Below are 24,821 nucleotides of genomic sequence, written 5' to 3'. Positions count from 1 at the left end.
CAAAGTCGCACACAAGTCGCATGTACAACCTTCAGGCGTGACTTTCATGCAACTTTGGAGGGTTTACATTGAAGTCTATGGCCCTCAAGTCACATGAAAGTCAGACCAAAGTAGTGCAGGATCTACTTTGATGTCTCTGCAACTTGAAGTCATACAGATATGAATGGTATCCATTGAAAAACATGAGGGGCGACTTGTCATGCGACTTTTGGTTCTAATAGAAATCAAAGTGCGTGTAAAGCCAAGCAACTTTTTTCTTATTTGTGCTGGTCATCGTTGTCACTGGGATAGAAAGTGACGAAAAAAATCCTGAATTTCACAATTTACATGAAATCAGGAATTGAATAAAAATCTTCCAACAGTGACAACTGTTTTGGTGAAAAATGTTTAAAGTGGATTTCCCCTCAATTTCAAGAAATTTCTGCAACCTCGTTTTTAAAAAATGTTGGGACGCTGTGCAAAATCTACATAAAAAAACGAAATGCAATAATTTGCAAATCTCATAAATCCACAGTTTATTCAAAAACAGAAAATATATCAAATGTTTAACCCTTTCGCTGCCAGGTCCGTACGTCATATGGACCTGACTACAGGAGGTTTTATAAACAATCTAGTAGCTGCAGCCACCGGGATTGTGTGTAAATCTGACCGGCAGATTCCTGCCTGTCAGGTGGAAGTAGTCTGGCGGCTCCGCTATTGCCGATCGCTCCCTCCCCAGTTACATGGCGGGAGAACGGTTTGCTTTGCAATACAAATAATGGATCAGAGAGGAGACATGTAGGGTCTTTAAAGAAAATTACAGAAAAAATCCTCGCGCTAAAATGGAGCCCTAACCCTCAAGCAGCTGACACTAACCTCTTACCAATGTGAGTAAATATATATTAAACAGTGCAGCGCTATAAATGTGAATAAATAAATATACATAAATATATATATCTCCCAACCAATACAACAAACTCCCCAGTGTACAAAAGGATTAAACTATTAAAAAGTGCAACATGTATATTCCCACCGGGAATATAAAATATGTGACTGTGATCCGTGTCGTATCAACAAAAATCAAAAACATCAAATAATCACTCTGCCGTGAATAAATTTGGCACAATGATACAACACGTCAAATGTCCATAAAAGGTGCTCAAACGATATCCATGCAAGTGCTGCTAAGTGCCCACTCTGTGCAATTCCTCAAATAGCCGAAGTGCCCCCTCACCTCCTTAAATCGACCCCACAGGGTCAGCTCGCTCTAAGAATCAGAACCCCTCTGAATGGCCACAGGATCCTGTTCACATCCACTCCCAGGTCCTCCGATATGCACAGCTCTGTCAGCAGCAACCCCTCCGGATCATATACAAAGAACCTCCATAGTGTAAAACTGCATATTTTTATTTGGTAAGCAGTAAGGAATAAAATGCACACTCACATGCTGTTTCTCCTTTGACACAGCTAGGGTCTTTAGACCCTACATGTCTCAGTAAAGAGAACCTGTCCCTTATGTGATGAAAAAAATAAAGGTACGCAAAAAAAGTTTTTTTCTGTAAAAAAAAAAAAATTACACCCAATAATATAACATCCCCCCCCCCCCAAAAAAAAAATTTTTTTTGAGGCCCCCTTCACCCCCACATATCCGCACATATGAACAAACGCACACGTCGGGACGACTACACATGAAAATATTGTTTGCGATACATATGTTACATATCGCCGCGCACGCTGGAGTGAGAGCAATAATTCTAGCACCAGACCTCCTGTGTAATGCTACATTGATGACCTATAGGCAGGGGCATATTTACCACAAGGCATTTGCCTAGGGCAGCATTTTTAGGAGGGCAGCACTGCCCACCGGAAGAAGGGACATATGCGGCATGGAGACCAGGAGAGATCCAAGAGAGGCTGTGGGCTGCTTGATGGTGTATACAGAGTTCAACTGTCGTTCCTGGGGATGGCCAGGGGGGGGTGCACACAAATTTATGGTTTGGCATGTTGGGTATCTATTTACTTGGCCAAACCTCCTCTTTTATATTCTACCAGACATTTAGCCAGTCTCTTGCGTTTGTTTGCCTTTTTGTCATGAAATATTGTATTATACCTTTGCAATAATATCGTGTGACATAAATAATCGGAACTACCGCTATTTTTTTCTATAGGGCAGGAGTGTTAAACTGGCGGCCCTCCAGCTGTTGCGAAACTACAAGTCCCATCATGCCTCTACTTTTAAGAGTCATGCTTGTAACTGTCAATCTTGCAATGCCTCATGGGACTTGTAGTTTGGCAACAGCTGCAGGGTCGCCAGTTTGATACCTGTGCTCTAGGGTGTCTGCTTTCAGAAAATATATAATGTTTGGGGGTTTTGTGTAATTTTCAGGCCTAAAATGATTTTTTAAACACGTGTGCAAAAATGCAAAAACGGCTCGGGCAGCGAAAGGGGTTAAAGTATATGTAAAACTGCACCTTGTAAAACAACCCATTAAGTTGAAAATAGAAATGAAAGGCAAAACATTTGTGTATAGATATAAAAAATCATTATAAATACCTTTTTTTCCCTTTTTTATAAGTGATCACATTCTCTCTGTTCTTAGCTGCATAAGAGCTGGGGGAGGAGAAACAGTAGAACAAGTCTGATCCTTGGAGAAAAGAACGCCGAGTTGCTAGCACAGCTAGAGAACTGACCACTGTGTGTTCTCCTGCATAGTGTGGTCTGTATTTACTAGGAAAGCATAGGAATTGGCAAGAGCACCAGGGATTTCACACAAAGGAGGGAATGCAAAGAGAGCAGCATACTTTTGCACAAAAATACAATGGGTATAGAAAAGAATCACCCCCCCCCCCTTCAAAATACCCACATTTTGTTGCTTTGCAGCCTGAATTGAAGACAGGCAAAGTTTTTGTTTTATCCAGCTGTATTTACTCAACTTATAACATCCAAGTTGGAAAAAGGATCACCCCCTCCTAAAAATAACTTGTAAACTCAATCAGATGTAGCTAAATACCTTCTTAGTGGCAAACAAAACCTTCACTTTTAACTATGATCAGCTGTGGTCATTTTGATTAGCTCAGCATAAAAAGAGCTTTCCTGGAACATTTCAGTCCCTGATCACCGGGATAAAGTTGTGCACAGGCACAAGTCAGGAGATCGACACAAAAAAATTTCAAAGACTTTATGAATGCCTAAAAGCACAGGGAAGTCTATTATTAAGAAGTGGAAGCTATTTGTTACAACACAGACCCTCACTGGATCAGGAAATCGCTCCAAACTGGATGAAAGAACCAGGAGGAAACTGGTCAGAGAGGCTACCAAGAAGGTCTACAGCAACTCTGAAGCAGTCACAGGAATTTATGACAAAGAATGGTCATTTTGTGCATGTGACAACAATATCACAAATTCTCCACAAATGTGGCTTGTATCAGAGGGTTGCAAGAAAAAAAGCCACTCCTCAAGAAAAGACACATGCAGTCCCCAAAACACACCTTGAAGAGTGTGAGGCCACATGGAAAAAGGTATTATGGTCAGATGAGCTTAAAATTGAATTATTTGACCTCAACACTAAGGCTCTAAGGCTCCATTTACATCTGAGCATAGAGTTTTTTGTGCATATTTTACCATGTTTTTGCGTATTTTCATACAACGTTTTTGAGCTTTGGAGTTTTTTTTTATTGGCCAATAGAGAAAAATATCATCTGTTGCATCATTTATTGCTCGGTTTTCTGCTTCAGCTTTTCCATCAGCTTTTATTTCTTTTTTTATTATTAGAATTAATTTATTATTACATTATTAATTTTATTAATTTATTATCTATTATTTTTTGTTAGGGTGATGATATTATTATTATTAATAAAGTAAATAAAAATAATCATAAATAAATGCTATGTAATAATAAACAATAATTAACCCCTAACCCTTAAAAATATATTCAATTATTATTATTTACTATTATTAATAATAATAATAATAATAATAAAAAATACTTAAACCCCCCAAAAATATAAAAATAGTAATAAAAAAAATAAAAATACACAAATAAGAAAATTAATAATAATTAACCCATAACCTTAACCCCTTAAAACTTAAAAAGTTAAAAAACAACAAAGAAACAAACCAACAACAAACAAACAAAACAACAACCAAGCAAACCAACAACAGCAACCAAACAAAACAACAACAACCACACCAACAACAAACAACAACCCTAACCCTTTTTTGAAGGTTATGGGTTAATTATTATTTATTTTACATTTATGTATTCATATATATTTACTATTTTTTTTTTTTTTAAACATTTTCATTTGAGCAGAAAATCGTGCAAAGCAAGCGTTAAAATGCACCAATTGCGCATTTCTAATCTTTTCTATGAGACGTGCAAATCTGCTCAATTTGAGCTACAAAAGTAGCTCCAAAACTTTTTTGAGTTTCAGGCATTCTGCTCCAGGCGACTTGGAGTGGAGATGTGGACCATCTCCATAGAGTAATATTGATTTTTTTGCCCCTGAGCATTTTGGAGCCTTGAGCTTCGCACTACAAAACACTTTGGTGTGAATGGGGACTAAACAATATCTCTTGAGAAAATCCAATACAGCTTATCATCCAAATAACACCATTCCTACAGTAAAGTATGGAGGTGGCAATATCCTGTTTTGGGGGTGCTTCTCTGCAACAGGGACTGGAGCACTTGTTAGGATAGAAGGAAAAATAGATGGTGCAAAATACTGTCAAATTCTTGAGGACAAACCGATTCAAGGAATGTTTCTTTCCAAGAGCTATCAAGGCCCTAAATGGTAATTTTGGAATAACTTTATCTAGCTCCAAGTGACTTGGCTTGTTGTTGTGGTTCCTTTTAGGTTTTTATACAGGGGATGTAATGTGTGTGTATGTTTAAGTTGTTATATGTTTAATATATGTGTGGAGCTTTTTATAGAATTTCATTGTAATTTGCATTGCAATGACAATAAAGTATTTAGTGTCTAATCTTAATAGGCTTGTATAGGTCTGGATATTTGTTTTGGATACACCTATATCAATGACGTGACCCTGTGGTGTAACGCGTAGGAGAGCAGCATATGATGCCATGACACTCCAGTATTAGACGCGAGTGGTAATTATATTGATCCTAGTCCAGACGTGGGACTAGGATCAATTGCAGTTGCAGGTAAAAAAAAAAAAATGCATTTATTTTTTGTTTCTGGAGCCTCTAAAGCATTGCACCAGCGATCAGCAGATTGGGGGAGCCATGCAGGTCTCCTGCAGACCTGTCAGTATATCTGCTTGCCTGTACGGGATTAGATATTTGCAGCTGTGGTAAAGGCCTTTAGGTGGCTATGCTCAATCTTATCTTTAGGTGGCTATGCTCAATCCTCCACTCAATCTATGGAGTAGCAATGTAGCCACCTGAAGACCACGGCATTGACAACCTGTGGAGAGGGTACTGTGAGCTGGACTAGTAGATTTAGTAGTTAAAGCAACAGCTTTTTTTCACATTTGGGATAAAGGTTTTACCTTTTTTTTAATTTAAATATTTTATTGTTTTCAAATCACCATATTAAATGTACAAAAGCTAATAAAACAGACAGTATACATTACACATTTCTGTCATAACACTCCCCAGAAATAACCTTAATCTCGGTGACCTTTTACCCCTCCCCTTACCTATACCCCCCACCTCCACCCTTTCATTATGCATTTTTAACTTCATTCTAAAAATCCTAAACCTTAGCTATTACTGGTGTTATACTGTACTATATTTATCCCCTTTCCCTTCTTTTCCTTATTTCACATATTCTTGGTATACCTCTGAATTTTTAAACTGTACCCACTTTTCCCAACTTGTACAAAATACCTCCATTTTATCTTCCTCCATATGGTAAAGTTCCTCCATTCTATATATCTTCTCCACTCTTTCTACCCATTCCTTTATTTTCGGAGCCTGTTGTTTCTTCCAAAACTTGGGTATCAGTCCCTTCACTGCATACCCAAATAAATAATACAATAATCCAGTTTTTTTATATTTTGTAACCGAAAACTCGGTACCAAACAGAAGGCAAGTCTCAGGGTCCTTAGGAATATTTACCTCTGTTATTTCCTGAATTATATTCACTATGCCCTCCCAGTATTCTTGAATTTTGTGACACTCCCACCATAAGTGTATCATTGTACCTCTCTCTCCACATCCCCGAAAACATAAAGGTGAGTTGTCTCCACTTATTCTATGCGCTACATTTGGTGTAATATACCATTTTACTAAACACTTATAATTCATTTCCATTTACTTCATATTTACATTCCCGTGAATTAAACTATATATTTTCTTTTGTTTTTCCTCATCAATTATTACTTCTAAATCCCTTTCCCACTTCTCTATAAATCGTGGCCTTGTAGCCATGATTAAACCTGTGAAAATTCTATATATTTTAGTGATCCCGTGCTTCCCATCTCCTCATATCTAATAAGTGCTCAAAGGGGTTCCAACCTTCTTTTTTTCTTAATGGCATTGAGAGACTACCTACAAAATGTTTTAGTTGACCATACCGCCATTCATCCATTCTCGTAAATATATCCCTCTTACTTTCCAGTTCACTAAGTGGCCACAATTCTGCTCCCACCATTATATCTTTTAATTGAACATCTTTCTTCTTTATCCAATTCCCTGTAATACTCTTTACCTGGAGGAAAAAACTCTGTAGATAATAGGGGCATTAACAAAGTGTCTCAAACTCGCAAAACATTACGTGGAAACAAACGTGTACTTTCTTTTAATCCTCTAAATTGAGGGGGTAACCAAATGATTCTACTTAAATTCGACTTAATGTATTTTCTATGTTTACCCAACTTTTCCCCTGTGCATTATGTATCCAATCAAAAATTCTTGCCAATATTACTGAATTATAGTATCTTTTCATATCTGGTACCCCCAGTCTGCCTTTTCCTTTATCTCTACTTAAGATTTCATAGCTTATTCTGGGCTTCTTATTTCTCCATATATATGATGTTATAATTTTTCAATTATTCTAAAATATGCCTCTGGGAGCTTAATTGGTATCATTGAAATTTATATAAAATTTTGGGAACGATTACCATTTGGGATAAAGGTTTTACCTGTATGAATGTATGTATCAAAGCTGGCCATTGTAAGCACCCCTGTTAATGTAAAACTGATTTTCTCAACCCTATATCTGCTACATTTGCTAGACATCTTGCTCTGTTAAAGGAAATGGAAAAATAACAGATCTACTAGCAGGGTCAACAAGTAATACAACTACATATCAGTGTGTGTATGTGTCTTTAGAAAACAACAAAAGCTGTGGTGTTAATGTTAGACTGTATTGTATGTCATTTTGATTTTGCGTACAGTTATAATTTCACTTTAATGGGCTAGAACAGCCATTCTCATTCTTTTAACACAGAGGAACCCTGCTAAGATTATTATATCTACAATTCACGATACATTAGTTTTATGGTCAATGAGAAGAATTCTCCCTACACTTGGGGGTCATTGGGAAGAATTACCCCATTACTGATAGCTAAAAGGATCAATGGTGTCAGTGGAATCTTATCTGAGAGGCAGAAATTTCTCATTATTCAAGGAATCCCTAGCAACCTCTGGAGGAATACTGGTTGAGAAACCCTGTGCTAAAAGCAGCTAACAGAACCTTTAAAGTATCTAGCTCGAGACATCTCTTCCTTTTTGCAAGAAATGCAAAATACTGATGGGATGGTTGCTAGATTTAAAAAAAAAAAAAAAGGACAATGAAAATTGACAAAGTGAAAGCAAATGTATACTGTCAGAAATAGTGCGACACTATTTCTGACAGTATTCGCTATAACACAATGGTATGAGTATGTGTAGAGTGTCAGCAAACCACATTTTTTCACAATTTTTGCACAATTTTAATTTTCACCATTGTATTATTATCATTTAATTATCCAATTATTCACTAGCACTTTGTATACGCAATAGTAGCTCACAAGACCCCATACTCTAGTATTGAAAGCAAATGTACCTCCCAAATAATCTACATTTCAAATGAGGAGAAACATCTCCCACTCAAAAGAACTTTGTGAATCTCCTCTTCATGATATGTTAGAAGGTAATTTTAGAACTATGCTGTGGCACCTAGACATACACGTGCTGTCCACTTTATTAGGTATACCTTGCTAATTACCAGGTTGGATCCCCTTTTGCCTTCAGAACTGCCTTAATTCTATGTGGAATAGACTCAACAAGGTGTTGCAAACATTCCTCAGAGATTTTGGTCTATATTGACATAAGTTACTGTTGCCTTTCTATCATTTCAAACTAGTCTGCCAATTCTTCTTTGACATCAACAAGGCATTTTCATCCACACAACAGCTGCTTACTGTATATTTTATCTTTTTCGGACCATTCTCTGTAAATCCTAGAGATGATTGTGTGAAAATCCAAGTAGACCAGCCCATTTGGCACAAACAACCATGTCACATTCAAAGTAACTTAAATCCCCTTTCTTCCCCATTTTGATGTTCAAATTGAACTTCAGCAAGTCGTCTTCAGTCTTCACCACATCTACCACATGCCTAAATGCATTGGGCTGCTGCCATGTGATTGGGTGACTAGCAATTTGTGTTACCAAGCAATTGAACAGGTGTACCTAATAAAGTGGCCGGTGAATGTATATTTCTATAATGGCCCGTCCAGGGAGCCAAGGGGTATGAAACTGGAGGTAAGTCTAATTTCCAAAGGAAGACTACAAGTATCCCATAGTGCTGGAGAAGAACATAGTGTAACCCCAATAAGATCCATAAACATGTTTGGTTGTCAGAGATGTTTGTAGAAATTAGACCATTCTTAAGTGATGTGAGGGATAGAGAGGCCTCCAAGTATCATGTGATAAAGCATAATTGGTTTATTGATTCTCAGCCTCCTACCATATCAAATAAGAGATACTGGATATAAAAGTCTGCAACACAATAACTGGGAAATAAGCAATAAAAAATTGGGGGGGTTAATAGTCCTAATCCTGAATATTCCTCACATCCAAGAAACTGAGGGAGAAGATCCTACTCCTGGGGTCACCTCAGGCTTTATTCACCCTATGACACGTGATGGCAGGCATCACGCTTATACACGTTTTGGCACTACATGCATAGGACAGACCATTGAATTAAATGGCAAATGCACCAAAGTACCTCATATAGCTTTTGGAGCACTAAGCACGAAAACAGGTGTCTGCTTGTGGCATTTGGGGTGCTGTTAACAATGAATGGCACCACAATCTCAACATGTGTTTTCCACACGTTTCGTAAATAAGTGCAAATTTGGAAATATTCATAAAATGCAATTTGTAAAAGGGGACTAAGATGTTTGTTGTGAGAGTTTGTTTATAATTGTGAAATTGTAGAGTATCACTAATTGAAATCATTAAATATAAGTAGGAGCAACTTCAGCTTTAGGCTCCATGCACATTAATGTTTTTTTTCTGCTCCTAGAAGCTAAATAGTGTTACCCTATGTGTCCACGCACACTATTGTAGGCTAGTAGCATTTTTAAAGCTTCAGCATTTAGGAGCAGAAAAAAAAAATGGTTTTTGTAGTTTTGCAGAGCATTTTCTGGCAGAAAAAATACAGCCGTTACTTACTGATAACGGTATTTCTACAAACCTTCCAGGATGCCACACCTGAGAGATGAGAGGCTCCTCTCTACAGGAGACACAATCAATTGATAGCTGTTACAAGTCCCCACCCTTCCCCTTTACCCTCAGTTTGCAATAAAGTAACTCCTGAAACCGGTGCAAAAGGGGAATAATTCTACCTAGGTACTTACTACTTACTTCTTTTAGGTGTTTTCTCCCCCTTTAATAAGGTGGGAAGTAGGCCTCCCGTCCTGGAAGGTTTGTAGAAATACAGTTATCGGTAAGTAACGGTTGTATTTCTCCTTTGACCTTCAAGGACAGCACACCTGGGAGGATAATCAAGTATCCGCAGACCTACCTTAGGGTGGGACCACTGCCTTCAGAACCTGGTCTGAGAGTACCTTCACTATATAAACATCCAATGAAGGTATCTTGGCTGCATCCTATGGATGATCTGCTCCATTGATGTCCTGCCTTTTCCTCCCGAAAGCCGGATCTAGTAGAGTGCGCTCTTAGTCTTAACCTCCCTAGCGGTCTGATTATTTCAGTATTTCTGTGCTCAAAGCGGTACATTTTTTTGCATGGAAATATGTAGCTTTTTATTGTAGGCCTGTAATTTTTAGGAATAACTCACTGAAATCTGAAACAAGAGTCTAGTAAACATCCCGGGTATGTTAAAATTTGAAACACAAAATCTTAAATTATAATTGAATCATAAAAGATAATAATAATAACTTTAATTCAATAATATAATCAAACCAAAAACATTGAAATTTGAAATATAGCGCCAAGTTCGCACATCACTGAGCAAAGTCGCAAAATCGTTTTCAGTGTCTGATGACGAATTTCCCCACGAATCATTATCACTCAATTCTGCAAGTAGTTCTAATTTACTATCGCTGTTGTCTAGCCGATCTAAAACCGCTTTTGACCTAAAGGGATGCTTTTTGGACGCCATCGACATTTCTCAGTTTCAAGGCAGACAGAACAATAAAAATGCAGGCAGGGCACAGGACAAAGCACTAGGGACAAAATGTATGTGAAATGCTTTAATACAGTAATGTTTTACTATGTGATTTTAGTGTATTTAGTGAATTTCACTTTTTGACATTTTTAAATTTCCCGCCAGTTCCGTACCCGTACGTCCTGATGTTGCAGGGAACAGAACCCGGAAGACAGATGCCGGCATCGGCCGGAGGACACTGCAGGAGGAACATCGCGGGAGCGCAGGACAAGGTAAGTGATTGAGGGATCCCGGAGCAGCACTGCAAGGTATTCCCGAGTGTAGCTCGGGGTTACCGCTTGCGGTACTGAAACTTTACCCTGAGCTACACTCAGGAATACCTCCAGGGAGGTTAAAGCCAATGGAATCAGAAGAAACTCTGAATATCGTAGGTTACAGAGGTCCACCGCCTAAACCATCTAACAGTCATGGCTTTTCCTGCCTGTAACCACTTCTTGGGACCCCTTAAAGCACTAAGCGGTAACTTATTCTGTGAAACAAGGACACTACTTTGGCAAACGAAGAGGATCCTGCTTAAGGCTACTCTGTGCAGGTGAATGATTTAGGAAAGACTCCCTGACACACTTCCACAAATGTCAGGTGTCCTACCTAATGTCTGAAACCTGATTCCACTCCAACCCCATTGGGTGTTTATTGGTAACGGTGAATGCTAATTTAAGCAGATCTCTGCTTCCGGAGATTAAACCCTTAGCAGCAACTAGACATTCATAAAAGCTTGCTACATCATGTTCTGCACCGAGGCCACATTTAGAAGCGTAACTTACCAGACCAGGTATGTGGGTCGGATTGGTAAGTTCTGATACCTCGGGTCATAATAAGTCTATGGGAAGAACCACAAAAACTCCCATAGGGCAGAAAATCTAAAGTTACCCAATGAAGTAAATTCTTACTAAGAAAGGTCATTCCATAACCTTCCTCCAATGCTACATGACTTAAATTATCTCCTATAACCATATCAGTTTTCAAGTCCAGGGAGCCTCTGGTATGCTTGCATGTCAAGAACTGGCCTCTGAAGTCTCTGCAATCAGAATTCCTTGACTCCTGCACAGGAAACAAAAAACAAAATAGAGTGATATACGTTTAATTAGCATGGCCGGGTCTAGGGGGGTGCTGGGGAGGGCTATGCAACCCCCCCAAATTTCAGGTGTGCCCCCCCAGACAGACTTTATCTAACAGAAGCTGTCTGCAGCGGCTCACACAGCCCAGACAGCACACTTCCCCCTCCCCTTGTCCCGTACCTTTCCTCCTGTCTGCCCCACCCACACTCCCAATTCCTAACCAGTGCTGATCCTGAGATGTGTGGGTGGGAAATTTCAAGCACTGCAGCTGACAAATAGATTAATTCCTCTGCCTGAGCCTGCAGAGACCAACCTGGGTGAGTGAGCGGAGCTTAGCACTACAGCTGAACTCTCCCCATCCATCTCCCTCCTTCTCTCACCCCTCCCATTTCCCTCCTTCTCTCCCTCCACCCCCCCATCTCCCTCCTTCTCTCCCTCTACCCCCCCCCATCTCCCTCCTTCTCTCCCTCCACCCCCCCATCTCCCTCCTTCTCTCCAGCCCTCCATTTCCCTCCTTCTCTGCTCTCCCCCTCCCCGTTCTTGTCCAGTTAACACTCGGGGACAAATGTGGTATTATTGGAGATGGCTGACAATTTACTGGCTGGATAAACTGATGGAGGTTTCTCAAGTTTGTGTTGCTTATGTTTACCCCTTCCTGTCCAGCCCCAGCATCCCTTCAAGGGTTTAGTCACAGGAGCTTTGGTCTCTGAATAGTGATCTGAATTCAGACCTCTTCAGAGAGCAGTTGGCTGGCAGTAAGGAGATGCTGCATCAACTCCTCACCAGCTGCTTTAACCCCCAGAACCCCACACTAGTGCACTTTTTATGTTCAATGCACGCAGTTGTGGGGTGTTTGCAGAGCAGCCTCATTCACTTGAATGGGTCACATTTAGCAGGCACTGTGCTCATAGAACGCAACAGAGGATATCATTTCTGCCACGGCCACAAAATATTACAGTGGCAGTATGTGTACACCCCAACGTGATGCTCATCCTGACTGCTAAACTCCATATGTGGTTTTTTTTTTTTTTACTTACTCCTGAACCCTGTACTCTGCAATGAAGTTCCTTAAGGAAAGGCCCAGTAAAGCAGCCTATACATTAGTCATTCTTTTTTCTTCAGCAGTGGGTTGAACAAAAAAAAATTACTTGATTCTTTCATCCACAAATTTGACATGAATGGGGGAATCACTTCCGCTGAGGTAATGTGTTCTGAAAGTGAAAAGACGTCAATGCTGCCAGAATACACTGATCAGTGCTGCCAGCTATAATCAGCGGTGCTGACTGTGCAGAAATTTTCCTAGAAGCTGATTGTACAGAAGTTGATCAGTACATCGACTTCTGTACAACCAGCCTACCCATACATGGATCGGAATTCAACTGGTTCCTACTGAAGCAGATGAATTTTGATCCATGTATGGCCGCCAAAGGAAAAAAAATATCCTTGTGTGCACAAAAACATTTGAAATGGAAACATTTAATTAAAAAAAAAAATGTTAACTTGTCCTGAGGTTTGTGTCTTTGAGACGGTCAGTTGTGGCACAGTATTTAGTATTTTGTGGGTACGAGGAGTGTGGTATAGGTGTGCATTTTATACAGCAGGCACAGATTCTGTTCAATCTCCCCTTAAGACCCTCCCACAGGCCAGCAACAGAACTTATTTCTCTGTTCTTTCCCAGGGTGCCCCATGTCTTTCATGATCCCAGTCTTGCTCACGTTTTGTCATCTCCTGCTTTGACTTTTTAATTGTAAAGCCAGTCAGATTACTTGTTATGAGTATTATTAATATTGGCAATGTTTACATATTGTTTATACTGTTTAGAGGCTAAGTTCACCTTCGAAAACATTATTTGTGATGTGCACTGCTGACCCCCATCCACTCCCCTTCTGACTAACCATCCTCTGTACACTGGACCTACCCTGCTGACCCCCTGTACACTGCCCTACAACTGCTGATCCCTGCCCTTTGGTTTGCTAAACCCTGTCCTTGGCCCTGCTGACCCCCAGTACACTCCGCTATGGATTCCTGTTTCAGCATGCTGCCCTCCTATCCTCTGCCCCCGATATTTTTTTTTACTGCACCCCCATAAAAAAAAACAGCCAGATCTGGCCCTGATAATTAGCATCACAATATAGGTCAGAATGTACGTTTCTGATGCACAGCACAAAACAATAGATTTATATCGAAAGGACACAAGCAGCGACTCCAATGTTGTGCATTTCTGGTGTGCCACATGAGAAAATACTTACATCGACAGAAAGAACCAAACTCCCATGTGGTGCATTTCTGACATGCTGCAAGATAAGCCAACTAACACCAAATACTACAAACAGAAAAACCACAAACCTCAATGTTGTGTATTTCCGAAGTTCAACTGGTAAACAGGGACAAATGCTGTCGGAGTATGGTATATTTGTTTAACAACCTTCCATCCGGCCGTTGTATATAAACGGCCAGACGGTGGCAGTGCAGGGGCGAGTGGCCATTTATAAATTACCTCCCCGCCCCCTGCTTGTGTGCGCTCCCTGGAAGCATGCAGCACCGCGATCTGGTTACCACTGTGTCCTCAGGATCATCGTACGGGACCTCTGTGCAAGGTCCCGATCATGTGATCACTGATTGGCCAATCAGTGATCACATGCAGAGTAATAAGCAAGATGTCACTTCTGACATTGCTTACTACATGTGAAATCTGGGAACGATCACAGAAGTCACATGGTACAGGGCTATTCACAACAGCTTTGTACCATGTGACAAGCTGTGACCAATCACAGCTCACACAGTATTTCTCAATGGCTGCAAGAATGCAGTACGGTCATCGGGACCAAACGAGAGAGAGAGACTTGTAGAGTCTGCTGCAGCAGCAAAATGCACTCCCATGTCCGGATCGCTGCTGTACATCTAGGGCAACTTGTGAGAGACACTTGGCCTGCAGTATAGTTTGGGCCTGCCTCACGGGTACCATCTGACCTTCCCTGGTCTTCTGGTCAGTGAAAAACAACAATTGTTTAGCTGTGTAAAGAGAAGATACAATCAATACTGAGGGTCAAGGGAAAGGGTGGGGAATTGTAACAGCTGTCAACTGATTGTTTCCTGTAGGGAGGAGCCTCTCATCTCAGGTGTGCCATCCTGGAAGCTAAGGGGGGGGGGTAACCGCTAAATGTTCCTAAATGCCACTAAAATGCTCCAGCCCCCCCCCCCCCCCACATGTACTGTAAAAACACTAACTCTTACACGTTACTAAAAAAAAAACCCTATTACTAGTGTTTTTTATGCAGTAATTCTTCCAGTGTTTTTTTAGCTTTTAAAAAAAAAAACCCACTAGGGTGCATGGAGCCTTTAAGCATATTTTAAGCCCAAACTAATTAAAAAAACAAAAAACCTCCTATGGCTGCCATATCCCCTTTAAACTGTAGCTGCCACCCACAGTATCCCTTCTTGGGCAAAAGATATCCATTTTCTCACATTTTTTTGTTTACAAGTTTAAAGCGGTTGTAAAGGTTCAGGGTTTTTTACCTTCATGTATTCTATGCATGAAGGTAAAAACCTTCTGTGTGCAGCAGTACCCCCAATCCTTACCCCCTCCGATCCAGCGACATTCAACAGTGTGTCAGGGCTGAGCTGTGGCTCTATGTGTTTTATGGATGCATAGAGCAGCAGCTTAGGAATGGGCATGCAGCAGTGACCCCAGGGCGAGCCAGGAGCACTGGCGGGGACCCAAAAAGAAGAGGATTGAGGTTGCTTTGTGCAAAACCTCTGAACGGAGCAGGTAAGTACATACATGTTTCTTATTAAAAAAAAAAAAAAAAAAAAAATGACGAAGCTTTAGTGTGACTTTAAATCAGGATTTTTTGCAAACAAATTACTTATAACCCCCAAACATACATTATAATATATATATATATATATATATATAGATCAGCAAAGACCCTAGAGAATGAAATGGCGATCGTTGCAATTTTTTATGCCACATGGTATTTGCGCAGCGGTTTTTCAAACGCTTTTTTTTTGGGGAAAAAATACATTTTCATGAATTGAAAAACAAACAAAAACACAATATACACACCAAATTTTTTGTAAAATATGAAAGATGTTACGGCAATTAAATAAATACCTAAACACGTCACACTTTAAAATTGTGTACGCTCATGGAGTGGCGACAAACTACGGTACTTAAAAATCTCCAAAGGTGGAGATTGAAATTTTTTTTTTTATCCACAGGTTACCCGTTTAGAGTTACAGAGGAACCCAAATGCTAGAATTGTTGCTCTCACACATGTATACACCATTTACAACTTATGTATGTGCTCACTTCTGCGCACGAGCACAGAGGGATGGGGGGCACTTTACATTTTTTTTTCCTTATTTTAACACTGTCCCTTTATTATTTTAGCACCATTATTTATTTATTATGTAAACATCCCTAATAAAAATAAGGATTCACAGGTCTACTTTACCCCAGATTCACACTAATGTGGTATGGGAAACGCTGTGAATCCTGTGCATTTCCCACATCGCATTGCAACTGCATGCAATCTGGTGCGGGTGTCAATGATAAATGACATGCCGAAACAGATTGCGATGAGATTGCCAGAAATTGCATCGCATGGGTGAGAACACCCATGCAATGCGATTCAGGTGCAGATAAAAAAAAAAAAAAAGGGTCCTGTACCTTTTTGGTGCAGATGCGATTTGAGCCACACAAAATGTATAGCTCAAAAATTGCACCACACATAACACTGCATGTAATTTGCACAGAAATGCGTAGTGTCCTGCACTGCAAAAGTGTGGATCCAAAGGAGAGATCTGGGATCAAAAAGACAGGACCGGAAGTGATGCAATGACGTTGGTCCAATCCTCAAAGGCCACAGAGACGATCGAGTCTCTCATTGCCTCTGAACAGAATGCCACACTGTTGGATTGTCCCCTCTCGCCATTACTGAAAGTGATCCAGTGGCTAACGAGCAGCGCAGGATGCTTTTCAAGAGAAAGATGGTTGCTGACTGGAAATGGAAATAAAAAAAAAAAAAAAAGAAAAAGGATACGGGGGTTATGACACACACACTTTGTGGTCAACAAGTGGATATTCTTAGTATTCCAGGTCTATTAATGCACAGCTTCACTTAACCTAATAAACTGAAGACATTTGGTCATCACTATGCCACCATTTAGTGCCACTTTCTACATCATAAAGGACTGCCCAGTCTGGAGAAGGGGCATAGGTGAAAAAGACCCTGCAGCATTACGACCAGCCTGAGGATTCCATACAAAAAAAAAAAAAAAAAAAAAAAAGTATTGAAATCACAGTTAGTGGCAGCCACAAGGAAGGAAGGAGGAACATGGCCTGGAGTTGTGCTATAATTCTGTACATATAACATAAGGGCCACCTAAAACATAACTTTGCTACATATTAGAAACCTTGCATTACATTTTCAAATAAGCAATGTGAAGCATGACACTTGACAATAGAATGACAGGTAGAGAAAATGTTTAATTTATTTTGGCACATTTTTGGACCATAGAAAATGGAAGCATATTTTTTAAAATTGTGTAACTGCTTGAAGTTCTGTTAGTAAGCCACAACGAGAAATGAACATAAAGAAGATACTTTCATGGCATAAATAAACCGAATAATAGATTAGACACAACTGCACAAACATTTTCAGAATTCTACCAACAAGGCACCATGTTCAGTTATAGGCACAACCGGACAACTTTATTTATTTGTTCAACTTCTCACATGCTCCGTGATGTGTTATGGCTGCAGTTTCCTAAAATGTCCTGCAAGGCAGCGAATGGTGAAAAGACCAGGATCAAAGTGTTGTGACAAGACTCTACATAAAGTTTGATACGTTATACAAATTTGTGATCCAAGCTTCCAAATTTAACCAAAGCTTTCAAATCTTACTGTACAATTTAGTCCATCCATGAGTTTGAGATTAATAGAACCAAACAAAACGTAATAGCACAATTAAGAGCACAAACATGCATGCGTATAGTCTCCTATCCCATGGAACATGTAACAGGGTAACATACATGTTTTTACATATGGCAATGAAAAAGCAACACAGTGTTATATGGTTCAACAAAAATATAAAGAAGACGAAAATAAAAAAAAGACAGAATAAGTGTGGCATTTTACAGACATCCCTAGTTATACAATCATCTGCCTATGTGTGACAGGCATTGTAAATGAATTTTGCTATTCATGACTGTTTGCTATTTACAATATAAACACAGAAAAATTATTTTTACAAATAGCAGGCCAACGCTGTAAACTCAGTTATCGTACACACGTTGTACATGAGGTGATGTAAAGACATCTGTAGAAGCAGCTTTTTGCAGCAGTCTTTATCTTCTCATGGTATTTTAAGGGTTAGCAGCATAGCGATTTACTTTCCGCTGTCAAAGGCTCCTTTTCAAGCTGTACTGTGCTGACATCATTCTCCTCTATAGGGAAATTCTTGCAATTCTGAAGAATATTTTCCACCAAGCATCGAGAAGCGTCATCAATGTTAACATTGTCCTGCAATATAGTTGATTAGGAGTGTCAAAAGAAAATAAACACAAGTGGTCAAAAACAGTCAACACATATTAGATGGTCAGATTATTGGTGTTAAAACAGGTATTTCTAAAGCATCTGAAGGCAAAACTTTCCACAATTTTGGATAAAGCAGGGAAAGATTAAAACTGTTGTAATTTGGCTCATGCGTGAGATTTTTCTTCACTTCCTGTCATGGGAATAAATGTCCCCATTGGAAGAAAGCCCTTCTATTCTTGTACTGATGGCAACTCAAAGAGATTCTCTCGTCTCCCTCATACAATGCAACGCTGAATGCCTGAGTGGCAAATCAGTAGGTTTGAGTGCTATCATACAAGGGTAGAGGTAGGGCCCTTAGCATTGCGTATGCTCCAACTAGGTAGACTTATCACTTACACATGGCACTTTCCTTTAGCTTCAGTGGCCAAACAAGTGCAGAGGAGGAGAATTGAAGGTAAAGGGATCAGTAGGAAGGGGGTATTAAGTGAATAATTTACTTTAATGTAAAGGAACAATATACAGGTTCACTCTAAGTTTGCTAATGGGGGAAAAAAAAAAAAAAAAAAACAGGCGAAAACTCAGACGATGCCTATGCTTGCTAAGGTTTTTCTTTTCTATTGTCTACTGCCACCTTAAAAAAAAGGTGGCAACTTCTATGCATGGAGGAGCTGGGCGGAAAGAGCGGTCATAGACTGGCACTCTTGATAAGTGCCTGGGAAAGCTTCCTTAGTTCTCAAAACCCATGCTGCATCGAAGATTATTATTATACAGTATTTATATAGTGCCAGTTTGCTCTGCGCTGTACATTATAGTGGGGGACAGTACATGAGACAATACAGTAACAATACAGTACACGAGGGGTTCGAGGGCCCTGCTCCTTGGAGCTTACAATCTAGGAGGGAGGGGATAGTGGTACAGGAGGAAATGGCTGTGGGGGATGGAGTGGTAGGAGGAGTGGAGATCGGCTGTTAGGTGAGGGCGGGGTAGGCTTCCCTGAAGATATGGGTTTTCAGGGTGCGCCTAAAGGTGAGGAGGGTAGATGACAGTCTGATGGATTAGGGTAGTGAGTTCCAGAGGATGGGGGAAGACCTGGAGAAGTCCTGGAGTCATGGGAGGAGGAGACCAGGGAACTGGAGAGTATGAGGTCTTGTGAGGAGCGAAGAGTACGTGTTGGGTGGTATTTGGATATCAGGTTGGTGAGGTAGTTTGGGGCAGTATTATGAATAGCTTTGTACGTCAATGTTGAATTTTATGCGTTGAGCAATCGGAAGCCAGTGGAGGGACAGAGGGTGGTGGCGGATACGGAGCGGTTGGTAAGGTGGAGGAGTCTGGCCGCTGAGTTCAGGACAGACTGAAGCGGGGAGAGTCTGTGATGAGGTAAGCCAGTGAGGAGGGAGTTGCAGTAGTCGAGTCGTGAGATAAGGGAGTGAATGAGTTGTTTAGTAGTGTTTGGGGTTAGGAATGTATTTTGGAGATGTTGCAAAGGTGAAGTCTACATGAATTTGCCAGCGATTGGACATTGGACATGGGGCTGGAAGGATAGATTGGAGTCTAGAGTGACGCCTAGAACTTTGGCTTGCGGGGTGGGACTGATGGTGGCGTTATTGGCCGTGATGGAGAGATTGGGGGGGGGGGGACGGGGGGGACTAGGAGCTCAGTTTTGGATAGGTTTAATTTGAGGAAGTAGAGTGACATCCAGTCTGATATGTCGTTCAGTAGGCAGGTGATTCGGGTGGAGACTGAAGGGGTGAGGCGAGCATTACAGCATTGGGGTAGGGGCAATTAGAGGAGAAAGACTTCTCCTAAATGAAATTACAGCAGCACAAGGGACACATGTCACTGAAAGCAAATAATATCACTTGTGCTTATTTGCTTTATTTATTTTTTAACAAGTTTAGGCTTTAAGAACCTTATGGCTTCTTATACGTGGACAGGAACAGAGCCAGGAATTAGGGCATGAAACCCTAATGAAACAGGTCGTGTTATGATATACTGACATAACATTGGATATGAGCAATAGGCTCAGCCCCGAAGAGTCCACCTATGACTAGGGCTTGGTTCACATATATGCATTTTGCGTTTAATGTTTTCTACACTGCTTTTTGCAGTTTGTTTTGCGTCTTTTTACACGCGTTGTTACGGAGTTTTGTTCAGCTCTTTTTTTTTTTTGCTACAGTGGAATGTTTTTTGTTGCTGGGCAGAATAAGAATGCAAAATGTGGCAAAAACGCACTACCATGCATTTCAGCAGCTTCTCCATTGAACTCTATTATAGCAAAAATGCTGCTTTTTGCTTTTAAAAAAGTTCCTGGCCCTTTTCAAAATTGCAGCAGTTAAAAAAAAAAGCACATATGTGAACATGTTCAGTAGGAAACCATGTTAAATGGACTGTAGTGCGTTTCTGCAAAAACAAAAAAACAAAAAACTCATTGGTGTAAACTGAGCCAAAAAGTAAAGTTGGATGGATTGACCCTTTACAGTAGAGTTTAATCTCAGGATTTTCTACCCCACAAAGTTCAATCCTAAAGATGCTGTCACCTGCCTTTTAACCACTTGACAACCGGGCTATAGTCAAATTACGGCTACAGCGCAGTTGTCCAGTTCTGGGAGGGCGTCATACGATGTCCTCCCAGAACGCTCCCTCCTGCGCGCTTGGCGATCTCCGTGATTGCGGTGTCCTACGGACACAGCTGATCACATGATGTGGTAAACGGCCAATCACAGCAGCCTTTTACCACGTGATCAGCTGTGTCCAGTGACACAGCAGATCACCGGTATATGCAGTTGCCAGTTATCGGCTGCACTTTCCTCACGTTGTCACAGTGTGAGGAAAGTACTGCAGATAACCAGCAAATGTCAGAGGAAGGATCGGCACTGATGATCTGTGCCCAGCAGTGTTGCCCACAAGTGCCCAGCAGTGCTTAGTAGTGCCACCCACCAGTGCCCCCCATCAGTGCTGCCCAATACCGGCAGTCCGTGCCCATCATTGTTGCATATCAGAGCATCATCAGTGCCCATCAGTGTTGCCTATCCGTGCCACCTCATCAGTGCCCATCAGTGCAGCCTCATCAACGTACATCAGTGAAGGAGAAAAATTACCTGTTTTTTTTCCACATTTTTTGCTCTTTTTTGTTTGTTTATAGTGAAAAAAATAAAAACACCCAGCGGCGATTAAATACCACCAAAAGAAAGTTCTTAATTGTGTGAAAAAAATTATAAAAATTTCCCATGGGTAGGGTTGCATGACTGCGCAACTGTGCGACAGCGCTGAAAGTTGAAAATTGTTGAAAGTTGAAAATTGGCCTCGGCAGGAAGAGGGTATAAGTGCCCAGTAGGCAAATGGTTAAGAGCCATGTCCCCCTGATAATTCTCCATCCCAGCAAAGTATTTTCACCAGTCCATGCTCCTTCATTACAGGAGTCTATCCTGAGTAAGCTCCTATGTTGGAGCTTAATGAAGTTAAGAACATAGTTTACCTTTTACCACATGACAGTGTATGGGACTGTCAGATCCCCATTTCACATATTCACCCATACCGAAAGCGATCAATCCTAGAAAAGAAGTGGTAGGGGAGCACTTTTGGATGAGTATAACTTGCCAAGTTGGCTAACAGAAGGCACTGTCACTCTTCCCTGAATATCTTACATATTAACAAACAGATCTTTTGCTGATTGATCAGGGTTATTTAGACAGAGTGTCATCAGTTCCTCATAAATTTTAGCCAATATGTATTTGGCTGCTTTATTTGGTAAAAAGCTCCCAATAAGTGTATTTACATGGACGTTCTAGCATCTAAAACTATTTTATATATACTGGAATATTTATTTTTATACTAGTAATGGTAGTGATTAGTGACATAGCGGGACTGCAATATTGCAGTGTACAATCTGACACTTTGTGGGAAACAGTGACACTAAAAGTGATCAGTGCATATTTTTAGCAATGATCACTTTTAGTGTCACCGTTTCCCACAGACATTTTACTAATAACACAGGCTGGGAAGGGGTTAAAGATCTAGGGTGATCAAAGTGTTAAATGTGTGCCTAACCAGTGTGTTTGTGTGCACTTTCAGGTGCTTTCACTAAGGGATGTGCTGGCTTTTATTCCCTGCTTTGCAGGGAAACAAAATCCAGCACATCCCTGCTGACAGGATAGAGCACTGACTTGTTTAGATAGACATAAGAGAGCTCTGACTTGTTTACAGACATAAAAAAGCTCTGCCTCTCTCCTCGCCAATCAGCGGGTGCTGGCGGCCATCCATTGGCCGCCTATACCCAGAAGTGCTGGATAACGTTAGTGGAAGCACAGTGCTGAATTCCTGGACTGGTAAGTGTCTATTGAAAGTCAGCACCTTTAATTTTTTTAAAAAGTTACTGAAGAGCCTCATTAACTTACATGAATTTGGTGTGTATTTCAGCTATTCATAAATTTTGCTTTAATTATGTTATTGCATTCTTTTAAAAACCACTGTTTAAATCACAATCCACCCACCAGTTTGAAAAACCATTAGCACGAATGCAGGTTTACCAATTCAATTATACTATGTAAATCTTGCAGTAGTAGAAATTTCAATCTTCATTAGTACACAAATATTTTCACATTGTCTCGTTCAGGGTTTACATTCCCTAAAACGCCATTCCTACCGGTCTACATCTTTTTCAGCCCATTTCTGTGATGCTAAACTTGTGGTACCTAGGAGCATTGTGGTTGTCAGCAACCTGCCAATATTCAGAATTCAAATATAATATAGACATTTTCACAATGTAAATAAGGTAAATGAAGGACAAACTTGTTCATCCATATAGATACATCCTTCAAAACTAGACACATTCTTTACTTTAGCAATGATGACTGAGGCTCAAACATTATGTGGAAAGCACTTGCTAGAGGAAAGAATAGTTGGCTAAAAAGAACAGGCTTTTAAAAAAAAAAAAAAAAAAAAAAAAAAAAAAAAAAATAATTATGAATCTCCACTTTTTGGTTGTTCTAATAGCATAGACTTCTCTCTCCAGGATAGGAGCCTATGCTGTTATCTAGCCATTTTATCCCAGTTAGAGCAGCAAACCCAGTAGCAGATACATGGCCCCATGAACTTTTGGTGGATCAGCGATCAAACACACATACCCATTTCACAGGTTTTTGAAAATAAATGCAACGACTTTGTTTATTCCCATTCTAGGGTGACACTCACCCACTGCTATATGTATAAAGCATTCCACTTGACCGTTCTAAGTCAAGACCTATAGATGTTTTTTTTTTGGTCACAAATTGCTTATGGTCACTTGTGTCTGCCACTAACCTGAAAATTGTATATACTCACTAAGCACCTTAGGTAGTGCTATTTTTAAATTGTTTATAAAACCTTTAAGTTTTGGATAGAGTGGGGAAGGGTTAAGTCCTTCTGTCTATTAAGTTATTAAAGTGAGGGGAAATCCAAAATTTTAGAGTTGTCCCCAAGACAAAAAGGAAGACTTCCAAAGGGTACACTTGCCAGGGACTGTCTAAGGTAAGAATTCCCCTCACTTTGGGAGATTTCCTGTTGCGTCTAAGGGATAGGAAGTGAAGAGAGGTCTCCCTAATGACACAGCAGTAAACTAAGGATAGCAAAAAACAAAAAAAACTGCCAGGCTTTTAACGCTTCCCTACTCCATCCAAACCTTTTAAAAACGTTTTGGCTCCATAAAATTTTAAACCTTCCAGGATTCCTGGATTTTTTTTTTTGTAGAGTGACGGTGTAAAGGCTGCCCTATTTTCTGACTAACATCTTTGCCAATGTAAGCCATTGAAAAATTACCATACAGACGCCCTGGTTCTAGATGAGCACTGGAGTGCACCGGTTACCCAACTCCTTTTCTTTCCTCCTCTCTATCCTGATCCCTTTCCTTTTCACTATCCTATTTCTTCCTCACTTAAAAACCATATTCTTCGATGCAGCCTTCTTTCTAAACCCTTTCACCTGAAGTCAAAAGGATACGGTAATTTAAAATAAATGCACTTTTTTTTTTTGCAAGAAATATGCATTTACTACTTTTTTCTAAGAGCCTGGAAAGCATTGCACCCATGATCAGCAAATCGCAGGTGCCATACAGGACTCCTACAGACTGTCAGTGTAAGCTGTACAAGCAGGCAATTTCACACCAACAGGAAGAATCAATGAATTACCAGATCACTTAAAAGCACCATGGTAGTTCATTGAAACAAAACTCTCTTCTTCAGAAGTACTCAAGAAGGCATGGCATATGATTCCATGTGAGGTAAAAACCGCCAGGAAATATTAAGAACAAATTGTTATGTGAACACAGCCATCAAGCATGATTCTTTGGATAGACCTGGTCATCAAAACTTTCTCATGCAAATTCCTTCATTTCATTTTTGCCTGAGATATATGAGAAATCCATGGCTGTGTTCACATAATAATTTGTTCTTAATAGTTCCTGGCGGTTTTTACCTCACATGGAATCATATGCCATGCCTTCTTGAGTACTTCTGAAGAAGAGATTTTTGTTGATTTCGAAACGCGTTAAATGTGAACCATGCATGATCCATAATTAGATTTGCAATACAATCTCCGATGACACCGCCGCAATATGTATTGTAGC

At 40.2% G+C, this 24,821-nt stretch overlaps 1 protein-coding gene across 1 annotated transcript in view; it reads right to left on the bottom strand.

Annotated features, from left to right (window-relative positions):
* Positions 1–17,153: 17,153 nt before the first annotated feature.
* Positions 17,154–24,821, bottom strand: part of RAB32 (RAB32, member RAS oncogene family) — a 55,760-nt gene continuing 48,092 nt past the window's right edge. Inside the window, exon 3 of the mRNA XM_089694276.1 lies at positions 17,154–18,208. Within this exon, the coding sequence (XP_089550402.1) occupies positions 18,059–18,208 (150 nt within the window). The 3' untranslated portion in view covers positions 17,154–18,058. The remainder of the gene's footprint in view (positions 18,209–24,821) is intronic.

The sequence above is a fragment of the Staurois parvus genome, unplaced genomic scaffold, assembly GCF_062004578.1.
Source record: "Staurois parvus isolate SC_StPar_1 unplaced genomic scaffold, SC_StPar_1.0 ptg000657l, whole genome shotgun sequence".
In the NCBI taxonomy this organism is placed as follows: domain Eukaryota; kingdom Metazoa; phylum Chordata; class Amphibia; order Anura; family Ranidae; genus Staurois; species Staurois parvus.
The sequence above is the reverse complement of the archived record's forward strand: the minus strand, read 5'-3'. Positions and strand labels throughout refer to the sequence as shown.